General features: G+C 37.1%; 1 protein-coding gene and 1 pseudogene across 1 annotated transcript; both read left to right on the top strand.

The window, feature by feature from the left end:
- The first annotated feature begins 2,568 nt into the window (after positions 1 to 2,568).
- Positions 2,569 to 7,463, top strand: LOC131789429 (transient receptor potential cation channel subfamily V member 4-like). Its single transcript, XM_066159348.1, has 12 exons — positions 2,569 to 2,683; positions 2,778 to 2,972; positions 3,106 to 3,401; positions 3,735 to 3,831; positions 4,794 to 5,084; positions 5,289 to 5,362; positions 5,770 to 5,952; positions 6,082 to 6,255; positions 6,350 to 6,502; positions 6,791 to 6,871; positions 7,069 to 7,243; positions 7,395 to 7,463. Exons 2-12 carry the CDS (start codon positions 2,820 to 2,822, stop codon positions 7,461 to 7,463), a joined length of 1,746 nt encoding a protein of 581 aa, XP_066015445.1. The 5' UTR covers positions 2,569 to 2,683; positions 2,778 to 2,819.
- Positions 7,464 to 11,779: 4,316 nt separating this feature from the next.
- On the top strand, positions 11,780 to 18,141 carry LOC131789428 (uncharacterized; annotated as a pseudogene).
- Positions 18,142 to 18,554: the final 413 nt, after the last annotated feature.

The raw sequence follows: 18,554 nt of genomic DNA, 5'->3' as shown, positions 1-18,554 counted from the left end.
AGCAAAGTCCTCGTGCGTCGATAATTTTTTTTTTCTCGGGGGGGGGGGGATGTTTTTTTTTTCTTCCTAACAAATTGCATTTTTAAGCCAATTACTCCGATGGTTTAAAACATAGACGGTTTCTTCATCGCAATCATCCATATAGCAAGCCATTTAAAGCTAGAGCGTTTTTTTTTTGCTCTTAGTTCCCGCTTGTGTGACCCGCCTTGAGTATGACAACCGTATCGTCGTGGAAGTCTGGGTAGAAGAGGTGCACGACCCGCTATACAATCAATCTTGTTCTAATGGTTGGGCGGGACTGAAGAGAGACCCTGAAAGCGACGTTCAGACGTGATAACGTCACCAATTTCATTTACAAAGATCCGTTATTATCGACTCAATTTGGCAGAGGTGCGCTTTGTAATCTCGTTTGGACAAAAAAGCTCTATGGAATGGTCAATATATATTCTACTCTGAACAGAGGCTGATGGCATACCTACATGCTTCTTAAAATGAAACAAATAACTACAATATCTTTAGATTTTTCACAGCTCAGTGTTAACTAATAAATAAACATTAATAAGACAAGAAAACTATGACCTGAGCATTCCTTAAAGAATTTGGAGAATGCAAGTTAGACATCAGTCATTTTCCTCCTCTTCTCTGTTCGGAAGCTCTTTATGTAAATGCAATGGACATTTTTCTCAATTCTGTGGTCTCCTCGAAACAATGTTTAAGTACGTATTATCGACAATATCTTGAGCTCTTTCTGCTAAATTTATTTTTCTTCACAATTTCATACCATCTGCCCTTTTCAATCACACGGTTGAGCCAAGGGTGTAACTATCAAACTAGTCTTGTTTGAAGAAAACGATTTATACACACAACTGCGATTAATTATCAACGTCTAACGCACTGAAATGGTTATTCAAGAGCAATCAGCGTAAAAGCAGGCTTTTTACAACTGTAGCTCTTGCTGTCCATCAAGTATAAACCTCTATTACAAACTCTATCATTCTTGTGCTTAACACAGGAAGTCATCTCCAAGCAGTATTTTCTTCATACGATATTCAAGGTGGGCCAAAGTGGGACTTCCATCGAGAGGAACTTTTCCATCTTCCACATGAAACAGTCGCTTTTCATCAAAACCAGTCGGAATCCAGTCATTCTCGGTTCTCTCCTTGAAGTGAACGATGATGAGTCTGTTCTTGACAAGTTCTTCGTTTTCTGTGAATTCTTCTTGTATGACCCTGCCGTCAAAAGTAATGAAATCACCTTCTTTTTCTTGCTGCTTGTTTTGGATAAGGAACAGAGCCTGGTGTGACCCGATCAACACGACACATTCACTGCGGCGGAGTTCTTTCCTGAAATCTCGTTCCCTAGCCAAAATGTCCTTGATATTTCTTATATCTGCAACCTTTCGCAACCTGCCTTGAACATAATCCATAAGTCTCCTAGCCTTAAAGCTATCGCTTTCAGTATACAAAAACAATGAGAATTTCATTTTTGACTCGATTTGGAAGGCAGAGATACAAATGAATCGAGCACACCAGCTTTGGATCTTGTCGTTTAAATCAGTTTAAGGCAGGAAACTAAAAATGTGCTCACAAAGAAGCCAGCTGGCAACAAAGCAAGGAAACACCTGTACTACTATAATTTATACCAGATGCAAATGTGTAAATTGCACTTGAAATGATTATTATGTAATACACGAGGGACGTATCCATAGAAAGCTGTTCTTAAGAATTGCCGTATAAATTACTTATATGATCTGTGTGCCTGGTTGTAATTGAATCACGACTCGAGCTTTTTCGGAGGTCCCAAACATCCCAAAATAATAAGAGCATTTGGCAAGCCCACTTTGGTCTGTTTTTATTGGAACTTTTTTCAATCTTACTGATGCCTTTAATTCTGTAACTAGTGAATATATTTTCTTCAACTTTCACAAACGTTTGCCATGAACACATTTTGGATAATTTTGATAAAGAGCTATTTAGCGTATTACATGCGCAATAAAGTATTTTGCACCGCGAATCGCTTTTTTTTTAATCGTAGACAATTACAAGCTAACGAAAACTACTGTTTTCAAGCCGTCTAACATCCCTTGAGGGCTACGACATGACAAATCACGCTTACTGTTTTCAAGAAAGGAATCATGAGTTCTCTTCAAATGACGGAAAATCAGAGATGGACCGTCAAGTAAGTGATGGGTAATGGTGGATTATTTAGCATGCAATAATTTTCTTTCTCTCTCCTGTATCCTTTACTTTTTTTTCTTTTTTCTCTTTACATGAAAATTTTTTGTATCTGTTTCTCTGTTTATTACTGCGCTGAGTTGCATCAATCAGTTGAGGGCTGCTCAACTTGGTACCCAGGCGCTCTTCGGGTTTTCAGCTTAGAGGCCTATAAATTCCTGGGGATGAGTTGGAACAAGGCCTCGAGCCACTATGCTTGTACATCAATGCGGATGTGCCTACGTCAAAGCTCGATGTATTTAGTGAAATATGGTGCATATTCATTACATATAACTTAAATGTGGCTTGTGTTTGAAGATTCAGGAATGAGTAAGGGAGAGCATGGGTTGGAGCACGCTGAAAAGGACAACGAACCAGGAGATCAGCATCCTGAAATTTTTGATCGCTGTCGTGATCATCAGCGAGAATATTTGTTAGAGGATGAGTTTGACGAGGAGTTCTGGCTTAAGGTAAACCAATTTCTACGTTTATTTGGAAATCTTTCGGGCAATGTTTTGCCATGCATTTGGTCCGTTATTGACGTAGCTTGATTAAATTATCTAGGTTCACAACAAGCAGAACAGAGGATTGTCATGGAACAGAGCTATGGATGAAGTTCGCGTTGAAAGACTGATTCAGACGTACAAGAATAGTGGAGAAATGGACAGTGAGGACCCAGCACTTGTGATTTTAAAACAGTGGCCAGGATCGAAAAAGTACATAGATAGTCCCGAAAAACTTCCAGGACTTGAACAAATGGTCTGTATATACATATATATCTATTTCAATTTACATAAAGGGAATTAATTAATTGCCTTTGTTATAACCATGACGCTAGTTTGAAACTTGCTTTTAATTTTTGTATCTTTTTTCGTAATACTATTTTTTTCAGATAAATCGATTCTTGGATATTCTTTTGGGAAGTGAGCTAAGCCTAGGAAACAGATACAAGGCGTTCCGAGACGAAGATGACAAATCAAGGAAAACATTACTACATTATGCTACAGAACTTGGCTTTCTACATGTCTCCAAAACGCTCGTAAGGAAATGTCCTTTGCTGCTTACCATGACGACAGAAGCTCAAGTTATACCTGAGAAAAAGAGAGCCATGTTACCCCTGGAATTGGCTCTAGTGGCAGAGAAAGACGATGTGGCAGAGTTTTTGATTAGAGTTATGTGGCATGAAAGGTAAAAAACAGACTGGCGATTTAATGAAAATATGAAATACGTTTTCTAAATGAAAGAGCTAAAGAAGGATTTTAATTTCCAAAACTTGAGGTTATTAAAAGAAAGCATGTTGTATATTGACCATCAATTTCTTAATCTAAACGATAAAGTCCAAACAATATTCTGAAATATATGTACATGTTAAGTTCACAATATCAGAATTAGTGCAGTGATAATTGTCCTTCTTCAACTAACCTGACAACCAGGGATTGTTTAGAAAAAACCTGATTAACTGGTGGACAGGATATTTTTACTTACTCTTTAAATGGTAACTTATTTCCACTGTCATTTTAGAGTCCTAAGCTTATTTACTTGGAAACCAGATGATATGACAAGTCCTGAGCCATCCTTCTTCAGTTTCAAGGCAATTATTGAGAATCCTAAAATGAAGGTGAGCATTTTCTATTCAGTATCAAAGTTTGAAAGAGGGCTGGTTTAATTTTTTTATTGAGTAAGCAAATTGGTGATTGAGAAAAGCCCACTATACCTTGAGCCTAATATGTATCAACCAGGGGTACCAATTTTTAATGCATGAAATTGCATGTATCTCCCCATAATCTTAGTAACTTATGTGGTGCCCAAACCCCATTAATCTTATGCCAGTCATAGATGTCTTGTAAGTGGCTTTTTTTGGCTATTTTTTTTTTGTGAGCATTATTAGTTTGGTTCAATACAGTTAGTTGTGTTTACTTGGGAAAATTGGAATCCCCCTTCAGTAACTTTTTAAAGATGCCTTTTTTATTGATGTTAACCGTCTATGGCCAGTAGCATATACCAAGGTGACCTTCTGAGGGAGTTGCTATTCCAGATGTAAATCCATTTTAGTTTATCTGCACATCTGCCATTCAGGAAAATAAACAATATTTTTTAAAAACATGTTTCAACCTTTCTTCTGTCATCTTCAGTTCTTATTTTGCAAAGTACAAAGTTGAATTTAAAGTATATTAACAAAATGCTGAACAATGTATGCAATCAGAACTGAAGATGACAGAAACACTGTCGAAACATGTTTTTAAAAAGTGTAGTTATTTTTTTAAATTTGTTACATATCTGCTGCTATCCAGATGTTTGCCATTCTTGAAAAGAGCAGAGAAAACTCAGTCATCATGATTTTCCTGGTGAAGTTCATTAAATTTTTTTTTTTTGTTGTTGTCATTTTCATCATTATGATTATGATTATTATGATGATGATGATTATTATTATTATTATTGTCTTAGCATGCAGCAATGTGATTATGATAGGGTCAGGTATTACTCGTTGGCTGCCATCGGATCATTTTTAGTAATACCTAAAACGCATGTTCAGTAGAAATCTTTTTGATGAAACATTATATGGTTTTGCGTTGTTCACAGAAAACAGTAGTAGCTGTATTAGACCAGATGATGAATCCTCATTGGCCATATCTTCCAAAACGCCAAGAAAACTATGAAACTGAAATGGAAAGGGAAGCAATTGAAGGAGTCTGGAATACAGTTTCAGATGATCCATTTAACTATCATTTTTACTATCATATTTTGGATGGAGATGAGGGAGGACGACCCCCACAGATTATGACTTCAGATGGACACCAGCAGATGGAAAACAAGTATTTTAACTGGGAAGACAAGTCTTGTTTACATGCCATAGCAAAGAGCAACAACAAAGTAAGTTTAAACTAGAAAAAAATTTCTGGTAAATGCTAAGCAATTGTAGCTGAAGTTAAAAGTGTAATATGTCACTTAAGATATTTAGAAAGAGTAGAAACATTCAGATTTATCTGTTGTTACATAAAGCTGCAGGAGTTTGATTCTTAGATCACTCTTGACTCATGCTTTGGACAGAAATCAGTTCTTGATTTTCATTTTAAGGAAGCTTTGCAGCATCCTGTGGTTAGAATGTTGATTAAAACAAAATGGAAAAGTTATGGACACTTGTTTCTCAGGTAAATGAGTTGTGTTTGCAGGTTCCAATATTGCAAATTTTAGAAATAAGGGTATCATATTTATTTAATTATATAGATATTGAATTTAATATTGATGTACCTCTAAGTATGGGCAATAAAGACAGAATTTATTGAGTTTTTCTTTGCCTCTTAACACACATTATTCACTGGCGAAGCACTTCTATGCAATACAATTTAATCTTACAACAATTTCTTTTGGGACAGTGTTAATACATGCATACTGTCCAAATTTAAGCCTTTGATTTTTCAAAGGTGTGTTACAAACATGTTAGACAGGTTACCATAGAACTTAATGTTTTATATCCTCATTTGAATTTCTAATCCTGTGCCCTTTCTTCATTTTGCTCCTGCAAAGGGTTATCATAATTTCTTTTTCTTTTCTGTAGCCTTCAAGCAGCATTGTTTTGCATCTTCTTGCTGTCCATGTCATATTCTCTGCTGCATGCCTCTACCAAACTGGACCCCACCCATTACAGTGGTGCGCTGGACTCAGTGCGTGGATTTTGTGAGGTTGTCACTCTACTCGTGGTTGTGTTTTACATCTGTGAGGAAATAAATCAGATAAGAATGTAAGTAATTATGGGGATCAAGGGTTACTGTGGAAATTTCATCAAAACCTTCCATTTGACCCCATATCACAGTTGATGACCCCACATTTGAAGAGGAGCATAGTTGTGAAATTGTTTGATTTCTTGCAGAGAGGGGCATTCTTATTTCTCAGAGTGGATGACCTTGTTTGACTGGTTAGGCCTGCTGTTGATATTGTGTATAGTACCCTTACGATATATGGATCATAAAGCACAGTGGATGGTGACATCTCTGGCCTTCTTGTTCAACTTCCTGAGGATCTTCAAATTTTCATGCATATCAAGGTAACACAGAACTCCCAATTGATTACTGTAGAGCAAAAAGATGACTTAAAGCTCCTCCCTTCGTTAGTTTAACCTAAACTTACGTTTTTCATAGGACTACGGGATTATACACGCAAACCTTGGCAAAGATCATTTTACACGACGTCACAAGATCCATGGCAGTTTTTATTGTGATCTTTTTCTCCTTCTGTGGTGCCTTGACTTTATCACTTTGTTACTCCGGAACTAGTGAGAACCTAGAACTTCGGTGCGTCTCTGTTGAGTATATCTCCTTAACAAAGCTATGAAGTTGTTTTGGAAAAAACTAATTCAGGGTATCGTTTGCTACAAGTCAGTAAAATATGAAATAATTTCCATTGGAATTTGTTTAATTTGATCTGCTCTTTACTACCTAGATTTTTTGTTTACTTAAACTATTCTCATCCTTTCTGGCAAAAGTAAGTTATTGATTGCGGGAATTTGGATGTTGAATATAGCGAGTGAGAAGTGCAAAGAAACCCAACATACTAATTTTAATTTTTGGTTTTGCCTTTAGTGGTTTTGGAGACGTCTTGATGAGCGGGTTTCGAGTGCTATCCGAGCAGTATCCAATGGCGCAAAATTACTCACCTTTCAAGTACGTTACACTAATATTTAAGTTATTGCTGTTCGTCTCTCTGCGCGTAAAGATTGCTACGATTGGAGTTTTAAAAGTCAGCTTAGGGAAGCTAACGCCACATGTCAGATATTTAATAGGGGATCGGTTCTGTTTAATAAGTCACTTATTTTCCTCCGGTGGATAAGCTAAGCTTTGTGAATATTTCTTTCCCGCAGCTGGCTGTCAGTTCTTCTAATGATGGCGTATATGGGAACAGTGACTGTGATTCTGCTCAACATTCTTGTTGCTCAGATGAGTACGACCTACACACAGGCTAAGAAAGTCGCTCGTCTGGAATATGATGTGGATCGTATTTTACAGCTCACGCGCATGGAGAGATTTCCTTTCCTTGTAAGTATCAATTGGTAATTAGGATAGAGCCGTTAAGATATTGACGTTAGGTGTGATTGCGCAAATGTGCTGCCTGCCTCGTGCAAGTGTGAATGAGGGAGTGGAAGGTGAAGGTCATTGATTTATTATGCAACAACCTTTCTCTCTGCAGAATTTACGTGTGAAGTTTTACAAAGAAGGAGACTGGATTAGTGAGATGAAACTTGCAAAAGGTCGGTAATGAAATAAATGAGACTAGTTATTAAGACATACCATCAGTCACAGGATGTTGTTAGCTGAAAGGTGGAATTGCTTTTGGTAAGAAGGAAAAATTTGGCGGGGCTACGGAAAGGAGTAGTGTGAAAACGAAAAGAAGGGCTGCTCATGTTACAAGCCTTTGTTTTAATTAGCAAGAGCTATGTAGCTGTCTGAGCGAACAGTTTCAAATAATAATCATTTTCCATTTCAATTCCTCGTTGGTGGGTTAGAGGGAGTCTCGTGAAGAGTACGTAAAAGCGAAACATCTTGCTTTCCGATGCTATAATGCGTAGAAATTTAATTGTGTTCTCAGATGTGATCTTGGTTTTGTTAACAGAGCTTCTGGAATTCAGTGAAGATCGCAGTCCTTGGGAGTCGGTTGAAGAGAAACTTAATGATATCAGGTACGAATAATTCCTTCAATTCCTGCTTTTTCTTACCATCAGCTTCTTCATTAACCCAGCAATTACACATTGAGCGTTTTGTATCAAGTGTTGTGAAACCAAAACTAAATTAATTAAGGGGGTACATTGCTAAGAAACTGTGGTGCTGCGTCGGTGGTAGAGTATAACAGGGTATTTTTAGTATTATCAACTGAGTTGATAACGTAAGTTAGCCACCGTAAAGAGTTTCAAAGCTGACGTTTCGAGCGTTAGCGCTTCGTCAGAACGAAACTAAATTTGATACAGCGACAAATCGGAAAGCAAATCCAAAAAAAACAAAAAAAAAATACAGAAAAAAAAAATCAATCAAACTGTCCGAAGCGTGGGGAAACAATTGTGATCAAGTCTAAATCTGATTGATTGAGAGGATGGGGCGAGTTTTCAAAATCAATCAGAGAGCAAAGTGTAACAAAATTGACGTGTTGGATTTCCCACGGCTCGTAACTAAACTTTCTTACCCACCCCGCGCTTTCACATTTTCGTGTATCGTCGGTTTTCTTTCTTGTGAGTTTCTTATTTTAGGGATCTGATGAGAAAGATGGTTAAACAGATGAGGCCTGGACGCGAATAAACGGATGTCTGTTGCTTGACGGCAATAAGAGGAATATATTGGTTCCGTTTTCTTCGGAATTTTTCACCACTTACATTTCGTACGACTTTGACCAGAAAGATAAGGCGATAGTTTTTGGGCAATTTGTAAACGAGTTTTAATTTTTTATGGGGTTTAAATTTGAAGACCTTAAGCACACACCCACCTGTGGTAACATACTCAAGTGCCCTCGGAGGAGAAGAACGTGTAGGACTATAATTCCTGGGTCGTCCTGGTTTACTTAAATAGTGCGAAGAATTCACACACCTTGCCTCTGAAATATGAGCAGCAGATATCAAGGACTTACTAGTACATCCTTTAAAACCCTGTTGCGTGAAATGTACATCATAGTCTCGACCAAAAATTTGTTCTGCGAAATCTGCGAAATGAGTCGGATACAGATTTAGGTCACGTGATTCCCTACTGTGGCCAAAGCAGTTCTTTACTTTGTCAGATATAAAGGACAGAATAAAGATGGTCCTTATGATAGCACTACAGCGTTTCTTTTAAAAACTTTATTCAATGAAATCACTCAACAAATGAGCATAGTTTTCAGTGTTTGGTTGCATGCATGGTTAAAGTTCAAAGTGTAAAGTTATTGAATCCAATTTCCTGCCCTTGGCTATTCCTTTGACTCATTGTCAAATTAGTATGCAAAAAAATGTGTACCGGCAAGTAAACGCTTGAATCTTCCACACCGATTAAACTAATTTATCTGAGCGCTTTGTCCAGTTTCATTATTAATACTACTTTGAAATTAGTTATAATTACGCCTTAAATCAGTAAAGTGTAAACGTTTCTGCTCCGTGTTGCCTTTAATCCAACAAAAATATTGGCGAATATACTTTCTCATTGCACACAATATCAAATTGATTACAAATTACCTGGTTGGTTTCTTAATGCACTGCCATTATGCACAGTTCATTATTTAAAGATAAATAGCTTCCTTTACAAGATTTTTCAACGTTGATTACACAGATATTGTGTAATCAAAAGTTGGGAAGCTCTGTTTGTAAGGACGCGAATTTTTTTTTTATCATTGATGTATCCTAGAAACAACATTTGAGTACTTATCTACAAAAAGTTATTCCAGCTAAATTTTGTCTTCTTTTAGAGAATTAAACATCATCCACTCTAGGTAATCACACGGTCAAGCCAAAGGTGTAACCATCACACTGTTGAGCTTTAAACTTTCGATTAGGAAAAAGATACCATCACAAACAAGTACGATCAATTATCAATATCTAACATGATGAAACTGTCATTCAAATGTAATCGGCTGCTAAACGAGCATCTGTAACATTTTTGTCTAAGTATGAAGAAACCTTTACCGTACTTCTAAGGTCCTTAAGTTCAGTACAAGAAGTCATCTCCGAGCAATATTTTCTTCATGCGATATTCAAGGTGAGTTAAAGTAGGGGTTCCCTTGGGGGGAACATTTCCATCTTCCACGTGAAAAATTCGGTTTTCATCAATACCTGTCGGAATCCAGTCATTCTCGGTTCTTTCCGTGAAGTGAACGATAACGAGTCTGTTCTTGACAAGTTCTTTGTTTTGTGTGAACTCCTCATACATAACATTACCGTCAAAAAGTATGTCATCTCCGTCTTTTTCTTGCTGCTTGTTTTGGATGAGGGACGAAGCTTTAGCTGACGCAATTAACACAACGCACTCACTGCCACGAAGTTCTTCTCTGAAATCTTCGTCTAACACTAAAATGTTCTCAATATTTCTCATATCTGCAATCTTTCGCAGTCTGCCTTGAAAATAATTCATAAGTCGCCTACCTTTGGTACTGTCACTATCAGTATACAAAAACAATGAGCATTTCATTTTTGACTCGAATCTGCGCTCGGTGATACAAACGAATTGTGTAAACCTCAGTACTGTCGGATTTTTTGGATTAAATCAGTTAGGGGACTAAAACTGTACCTGCTCATGAGAATGGTCGACGAGAGAGCGAAAATATACCTTTAGTTACCATGATATATACCAGAAGAAAAGTGTGAATTACACGTGGAATTTCAGAATATCTAACTGTATGTGAAGACTTGATATTAAAAAACAATTGAAAAAACGCTCTGCGTGGTTCGACTGAAGATTCATCACGAAGTTAGCGTAATTAGAGATTTCAAACGCCCCGACACAAAAGAAGGACGCCTTAAATGGTGCTCAACTTCTTTAGTTAGGCATGAATCGTTGAAAAAATACTCACTCTGAATTTTGTTACCGTTCATCGAAATATATTCTTTTCCATCTATGTCAACTCCAGTCTTCACGCATTTTTATTAAATTTGCATTTCAAGAGCTGTTTTGCTGATGATATTTGCAATACAATAGACACACTTACTTATTGATCTTACCATCCGTAAGGCTTTACTGGAAACCACAATCATTGCCATACAGGAAATACTTCTTATGTTATCAAACTTGTTCCGTTATCATGTGAACGGTTCTAAGCTACTGAATATTACTGTCGAGAACAACAATCTTGGGCTAGGACGTCACAAATTTATCAAATAAGGAAATGTTTCGCCGCACAATTTTGTTTGTTTGTTTGTACTTTTATGTTGATATTTAATGGCTCTTTATTATCAATGTCTCTCACTCGAAATGGTATAAAAGCTATTTACATGACTATTTACATGAGTTCATACACATGAAACTGAAAGCTGGTGCCAAGGGGCTGTTTAATTTTTCAGCGGAGAGGTCAAACTTTACCTGGGAACGAGTGTCGAGTTTACTTGCTGCTCATCTTTGCTGCTTTAGCGGCTCTGCTGAGTGAAAAGGCCCTGCCTGAGGAGAAGCTAGATGTGTTAACCAAAACATGTAATACGTATACAATACTTGTAACCTAATGTGGCTGCTTTTTAACGATTTAGGAATGAGTGAAAGGGAGAAAGAGTTGAGGCACACTGAAAAAAGCAACGAACGAGGAGATAAGCATGAAATTTATCGCTGTCGTGATCACAATCAAGAAGACTTGTTGGACGATGAATTTGACGAGGATTTCTGGATCAAGGTAAGGATCGTGACGATGTGACACATGCTGAGTGGAGAGTTTTGTCAATAATGTCTGGCAATTATTTTTCGGGATCTTTTTGCTAGGAGTTGAAATTAAGAGATCCTCGCAGCTAAGAACACTACTGAAACGAGTAGTTGTAAATAGGACCTGAAAAAATTCAGGCCCGTACGGGAGGTAAATCCTGAATATTGACCTTGCTTCATAAATTTAACAAGGTTCATCAGAAGCAAAAAGAAGGATTTTCATGGAACAGAGCAATGGATGAAGTTCACGTTGAAAGACTGATTCAGAAATACAAGGGCGGTGGGGAACTAAACGGTGAGGATCCAGCGCTTTTGTTTCTAAAAAAATGGCCTGCATCCACGAAGTACATAGATAGTCCTGAGAAACTTCCTGGACTTGAACAAAAGGTATGTATGCAACGTACTCGCTTGTCTCACCAAACAGCTTAAAATTATTTAACGCGTGGATTACTTTTACAATTTGTTTAATATAGATTAATCGTTTGTTGGAGATTCTGTTAGAAAGTGAACTAAACTCAGAAGACAGATACGGGGCTTTCCAGGATGAAGATGACAAAACAAGAAAGACACTGCTGCACTATGCTGCAGAACTTGGCTTTTTACATGTCACCAAAACACTTGTAAAGAAATGCCCTTTGCTGCTAGCGGTGAAGACAACAGATCAGCGAAAACCTGTGGTAAAAAGAGCCATGCTGCCAGTGGAATTGGCAATATTAGCAGAGAATGATGAAGTGGCAGCATTTTTGGTTAGAGCTATGTGGTATCAAAGGTAGTCACGTTCACTATGTAAATTAACAGAGATACGTTTTTCAAATGATAGAATTTAAGGGAACAGGATGTTATGTTCTTGAAGACACCAATTTCTTTTTCCTGGACAAAAGTAATTTTCAGATAAGGTTGTAAAATGGATTTATTCAACATGACGACCTTTGTTTCATTATCCAAACAAAATACTGAATTATGGGTGAAGACATTTAAATCTTTAAATGTACCATATCCTTTTTTATAGCTCTAATGAATGTGCTTAGCAAGGTTACTTTGTGTAAGCTGAGTAATCAGAGCAGAGGGGTATTTTACTTATTTTATGGCCATACATGTTATTGACTAATTTCCTCTATCAATTTTAGAGCCCAGTGCCTTTTTTCCTGGAGACTAGATAAAAAGAAAAATCATAAACCATCCTTTTTCAGTTTTAAGGCAATTGTGGAGAATCCTAAAATGAAGGTGAGATTGTAAATCTACAGAATTTGGTGCACCCAAAAGTTTTTTCTTTCATTCAGGAAATGAAAATTTAAGAAAATAATTAGTTAAGAAAACTATTTATGTAAAGAGGGTAGCACTAGCACTTAAAAGCCAAAAGGCCAATAAACTTGTATCCCTAAAGTACAAAAAAGTTGCAAAAAATTGCCAAAAATAACTTATCAGGGTTAAGAAAACCCACTGGTGGATCTTTCAGCTGAATATGGTGGAGCTGTGCAGCTCTTGTTTCTGCCTAAGAACTTAGGGAGGGGAGGGGGGAGGGGGAGGTGCGAGCACTCCTGGGTCCCAAGCCAAACATTCTGAAGCCAGTAATAGATACCATGTGAGTATCATTATTATTTTTGTGGATATTACAAGTATCATTATTATAATTGTTATTATCAATCAAAGCCTACCCATAGATTTTCTCAAAATTCTATTGGTCATTGTACATTAGGTGGTGCAAAATTATGGGACAGTTGTTATGCAATAACCCAATGTCTATGGCAAAAATTGTGGTACTCTGATTTCCTTTGAAAAGATAGGAGGCCAGTTTAAAAAAGGCTAGTACAAGAGTTTCACTTTTTCATCTCTTATTTTCCATGGGAAAAAAATCAACCACTTTTATAAAGACCAGTGTCATAGTGAATTTAACAAGGTGATCTCAAATGCAGCTCCAGATAGTAAAAAAAAGTTATAATTACCAAAATTTCCTTCCTATGAAAGTTACTTGGAGGGTTATAGAACAAATAAACTCCTTCTGGCTTGCTGGAATGTGGGCTGATAATTAGTGTTAGCTGAAAGGTTGTCCTAAAAATTTCACATTTGTCCTCAAAGCTTTGCTCCTCAGCCATTATCAGCTGACTTACCAGGTGCCAGAAGGGTTTAATATACTCATTAATTTAAGCTATAGAGTATATCATCACATCCTAACTTGCTAAAGTCTATAAGAAATAATTTTTTAATGCATAATTGGCAGTTATTTTTATTATATGGATATAAATATGCTGATGAAGATTACTTTTTTAATTTGTTATTATTATTATTATTATTATTATTATTATTATTATTTTTCTTGTTCTTGCAAGATGAAGCTTGGTGGTCAAGATCATATTTGATCATTGCATTCATGAGTATGTAACGTGCATGTACAGTGGAAAAGTTTTCAATGAAACATGTTGTGATTTGTGTTGTTTACAGAAAACAGTAGTAGCAGTGTTTAAGATCAGATGGTGAATCCTCATTGGCCATATCTTCCCCAGCGACAAGAAAACTATGAAACTGAAGAAGAGAGGGAGGCAATTGAGGGAGTCTGGAAAACAATTACAGATGATCCATTAAACTATCATTTTTATTATCATATATTGGATGGAGACGAGGGAGGACGACCCCCAAAGATTTTGGCTTCAGATGGACACCAGCAGACAGAAAACAAATATTTTAACTGGAAAGACAAGTCTTGTTTACATGCCATTGCAAAGAGCAACAACAAAGTAAGTTTAACCCAAGAAAATACTTACAAGTAGATGCTTAGAAATTGCAGCTGAAGTAAATTGTGTAATATCACTTAAGATATTTAGAAACAGTTGATGATGCATACTACTGCAGGGGTTTGATTGTTAGATCAGTCAACCCATGCTTTGGACAGAAATCAGTTCTTGATTTTTATTTTTAGGAAGCTTTGCAACATCCTGTGGTTAGAATGTTGATTAAAACAAAATGGAAAAGTTATGGACACTTGTGTCTCAGGTAAATCAGTTGTATTAGCAGGCTCTATACTATAAATTTTTAGAAATAATTGCATCATATTTCTTTACATAGGTGTTGAATTATGCATTAATAAACCATAAGTACCAGGAAAAATTCATTTTTACCACTACACACATAATCAACTGGTGAAAGCACTTCCATGGAGTATGGTGCAGTCTTATTGTAGTGTTCCTTAGATCATTGTGAATGCATATATCACTGTCCGATCTAAGCCTTTGATTTCTCAAAAGTTTTTTACAAAAATATTAGACATCTATATCTATAGGTTACCAAGAACTTAATTTTTTACATCTTCATTTGAATCTCAAATCCCTTCCACTTTTTCTATTTTACCTCTGCAGAGGTAAATATAATTACTTTTTTCTTTTCTGCTTGTAGCATTCAAGCAGCGTTGTATTGCATCTTCTTGCTGTGTATGTCATATTCCCTGCTGCATGCCTCTACCAAACTGGACCCCACCCATTACAGTGGTGCACTGGACTCAGTGCGCGGATTTTGCGAGTTTGTCACTCTACTTATGGTTGTGTTTTACATCTGTGAGGAAATCAATCAAATAAGAATGTAAGTAATGGTGAGGTAACATCAGATTGATGAGAGCAGCAACGTGGAAACTAGTAAATATTGTTAATTATTGTTCCACATTTACGCCATTTTACCATATTAAGAACGCACCAAGTATGCCTCGGTATTACGCTCTAGAAGAGGGCAAAAATACAGACGGAAGAGGAGCAAAAACATGGCCGCTCTGAAGTATCCAAACACCCCCTTTTTTTCGTTTTTCTGATTCACTTAAAAAAACCTGAACCTTTAAGCGCTTCAGATTTTTTGTTAGCCATTATAACACTTAAACGGTTCATTTGTGTTTTTTCTCGCCTTATACAATTGATACGAAGTTCACATAATTTTTTAAACCAAAAACCTGCGCAGAATGCTAGAAGAGGAGAGATTTTCACGCTAATCGTCTTATTTCTTGCAGAGAGGGGCGTTCTTATTTCACAGAGTGGATGACCTTGTTTGACTGGTTAGGACTGCTGTTGATATTGTGTATAGCACCGTTACGATACATGGATCATAAAGCACAGTGGATGGTGACATCTTTAGCCTTCTTGTTCAACTTCCTGAGAATATTTAAATTTTCATGTGTTTCAAGGTAACGAAAAACTCCCAATTGATTACTGTAGTTCGAAAAGAGCACTGATGACTGAAACCTCCTCCCTTTGCCAATCTAACCTAAACTTGTATCTTTCATAGGACTACAGGATTATACACACAAACCTTGGCTAAGATCGTTTTACACGACGTCACAAGATCCATGGCAGTTTTTATTGTGATCTTTTTCTCCTTCTGTGGTGCCCTGACTTTGTCACTTTGTTATTCCGGATCCAAAGAAAACCAAGAACTTCGGTGCGTCTCTGTTGAGTATATCTCCTTTGCAAAGCTATGAGGTTGTTTTTGGAAAAACAGTTCAGGGTATCGTTTGTTACAAGTCAATAAAATATTTGATAATTTCCTTCGGAATTTGTTTAAGTTGATCTGCTCTTTACTGGCTGGATTTTGTATTTATTCAAACTATTCTCATCCTTTCCGTCAAAAGCAATTTACTGATCGCGGGAATTTTGATGTTGAATATAGCGCGTGAGAAGAGCAAAAAAAACCCCAACATATTAATTTTTAATTTTTTATTTTGCCTTTAGTGGTTTTGGAGAGGTCTTCATGAGCGGGTTTCGTGCACTGTCCGAGCAGTATCCCATGGTGCAAAATTACTCACCTTTCAAGTACGTGACACTGATCTTTCAAGTTATTGCTGAGCTTCACTTTGCGCCTAACGGCTGTTACGATTTGAGTTTTAAAAGCTAGCTCAGGGAAGCTAAGGTCACAAGTCATATCAGGTCTGTAATAAGGGAGCGGTGGTGTTTAGAAAGTCTCACACATTTTCCTTCAGTAGATAAGCTTAGCTTTGTGAATATTTCTTTCCTACAGCTGGCTGTCAGTTCTTCTAATGATGGCGTATATGGGAACAGTGACTGTGATTCTGCTCAACATTCTCATTGCACAGATGAGTACAACTTACACACAGGCCAAGAAAGTCGCCCGTCTGGAATATGATGTGGATCGTATTTTACAGCTCACTCGCATGGAGAGATTTCCTTTTCTTGTGAGTATCCACTAGGTATTTAGAATGAAGCCGTTAGATGATTGACGCGAAGTGCGATTGCGCAAATGTGCTGCCCGCCTTGTGCAAGTGTGAAAAATAGAGAATGGAAGGTAGAGGTCATTGATTTATTATACAAGAACCTTTCTGTCTGTAGAATTTACGCGTGAAGTATTACAAAGAGGGAGACTGGATCAGTGAAATGAAACTTGCAAAAGGTCGGTAATGAAATAAATGAGATTACTTATTAAGACAAACCATCAATCACAGGATGTTGCTAACTGAAAGCTGGAATGGCTTTTGGTAAGAAGTACAAATTTAGCTTGGCTACTGAAAGGAGTAGTGTGAAAACGAAAGGAAGGGCTGCTCATGTTACAAGCCTATGTTTTAATTAGCAAGAGCTATGTGGCTGTTTGAGCGAACAGTTTCAACTAGTAATCATTTTCCATTTCAATTCCTCTTTGGTGGGTGAGAGGGAGTCTCGTGAAGAGTACGTAAACGAAAAACAATTCTTTTTTCTGATGATATAATACGTAAAGATTTCTTTGTGTTCTCAGATGTGATCTTGCTACGTTTTGTTCCTAGAGCTTCTGGAATTCAGTGAGGATCGCAGTCCTTGGGAGTCGGTTGAAGAGAAACTTAATGATATCAGGTACGAATAATTCCTTCAATTCCTCTCTTTTCTTTTTGTAAAACCGAAACTAAATTCATTAATGAAGGGGGTTCGTTTCTTAAGAAACTGTGGTGCTGCGTCGGTTGGAGAGTATAACAGGGTAACATAGAATTATCAACTGAGTTGATAACGTAAATTGGCCACCGTAAAGAGTTTCAAAACTGACGTTTCGAGCATTAGCCCTTCCTCAGAGCGAAACTAAATTAGACACAGCGACAAATGTAAATCGGAAGGTAAATAAAAAACAAAACAAAACAAAACATTAAAAAAAAATCAATCAAACTGTCCGAAGCGCGGGAAAACAATTGTGATCAAGTCTAACTCTGACTGATTCAGAGAGGATAAAGCGAGTTTTCGAAACCAATCAGAGAACGTTATTGTTTGTGTATCATTTCTTTTCTTTATTGTGAGCTTTTCATTTTAGGGAGCTGATGAGAAAGATGGTTAAACAGATGAGGCTTGGACGCGAATAAACGGGTATCCGTTGCTCGACGGCGATAGGAAGGATATATTGCTTCCGTTTTCTTCGGAATTTGTCACTACTTGCATTTTGTACGACTTTGACCAGAAAGATAGGGCGATAGTTTTTTAAATAAAAACGTAAACGAACGGGATAACATTTTGATTGTAAAGTTTTTTTAATGGGGTTTAAATTGAAGATCTGGCAGCACACACCCACCCGTGGCAACATACCCAAGTGCACCCGAAGGAGAAGAACGTGTAGGGTCGTCCTGGTTTACTTTTATAGTGCTAAGTATTCACGCACCTTGCCTCTGAAATATGAGCCACAGATATTAAGTACGTACTTATACATCCTCTAAAACCTAGTTGCGTGTAAGTTACGTCACAATCTCAACCAAAATTTGTTCCGCGAAATTCGAGTTTGGCTGAGTTGGATACAGAGTTAGGTCACGTGATTCCCTGTTGTGACAAAAGTAGTTCATTACTCCATCAGATATTCAGGAAAAAATGTAGATGGTCTTTGAGATGATACTAAAGCGTTTCTTTTGGAAAGTTTATGGAAGGAAATCATTAAATAAATGAGCAGTGGTTTTCACTGTTTGGTGGCATGTATGGTTGAAGTTCAAACTGTAAAGTTATTGAATCCAATTTCCGGCCTGAGACTATTTGTCAAACCCGTTGTTAAATTGGTACGCGAA

The sequence above is a fragment of the Pocillopora verrucosa genome, chromosome 12 (assembly GCF_036669915.1).
Source record: "Pocillopora verrucosa isolate sample1 chromosome 12, ASM3666991v2, whole genome shotgun sequence".
Classification (NCBI taxonomy): domain Eukaryota; kingdom Metazoa; phylum Cnidaria; class Anthozoa; order Scleractinia; family Pocilloporidae; genus Pocillopora; species Pocillopora verrucosa.
Note: the sequence above shows the minus strand (reverse complement) of the source record. Positions and strands in the feature narration are given on the sequence as shown.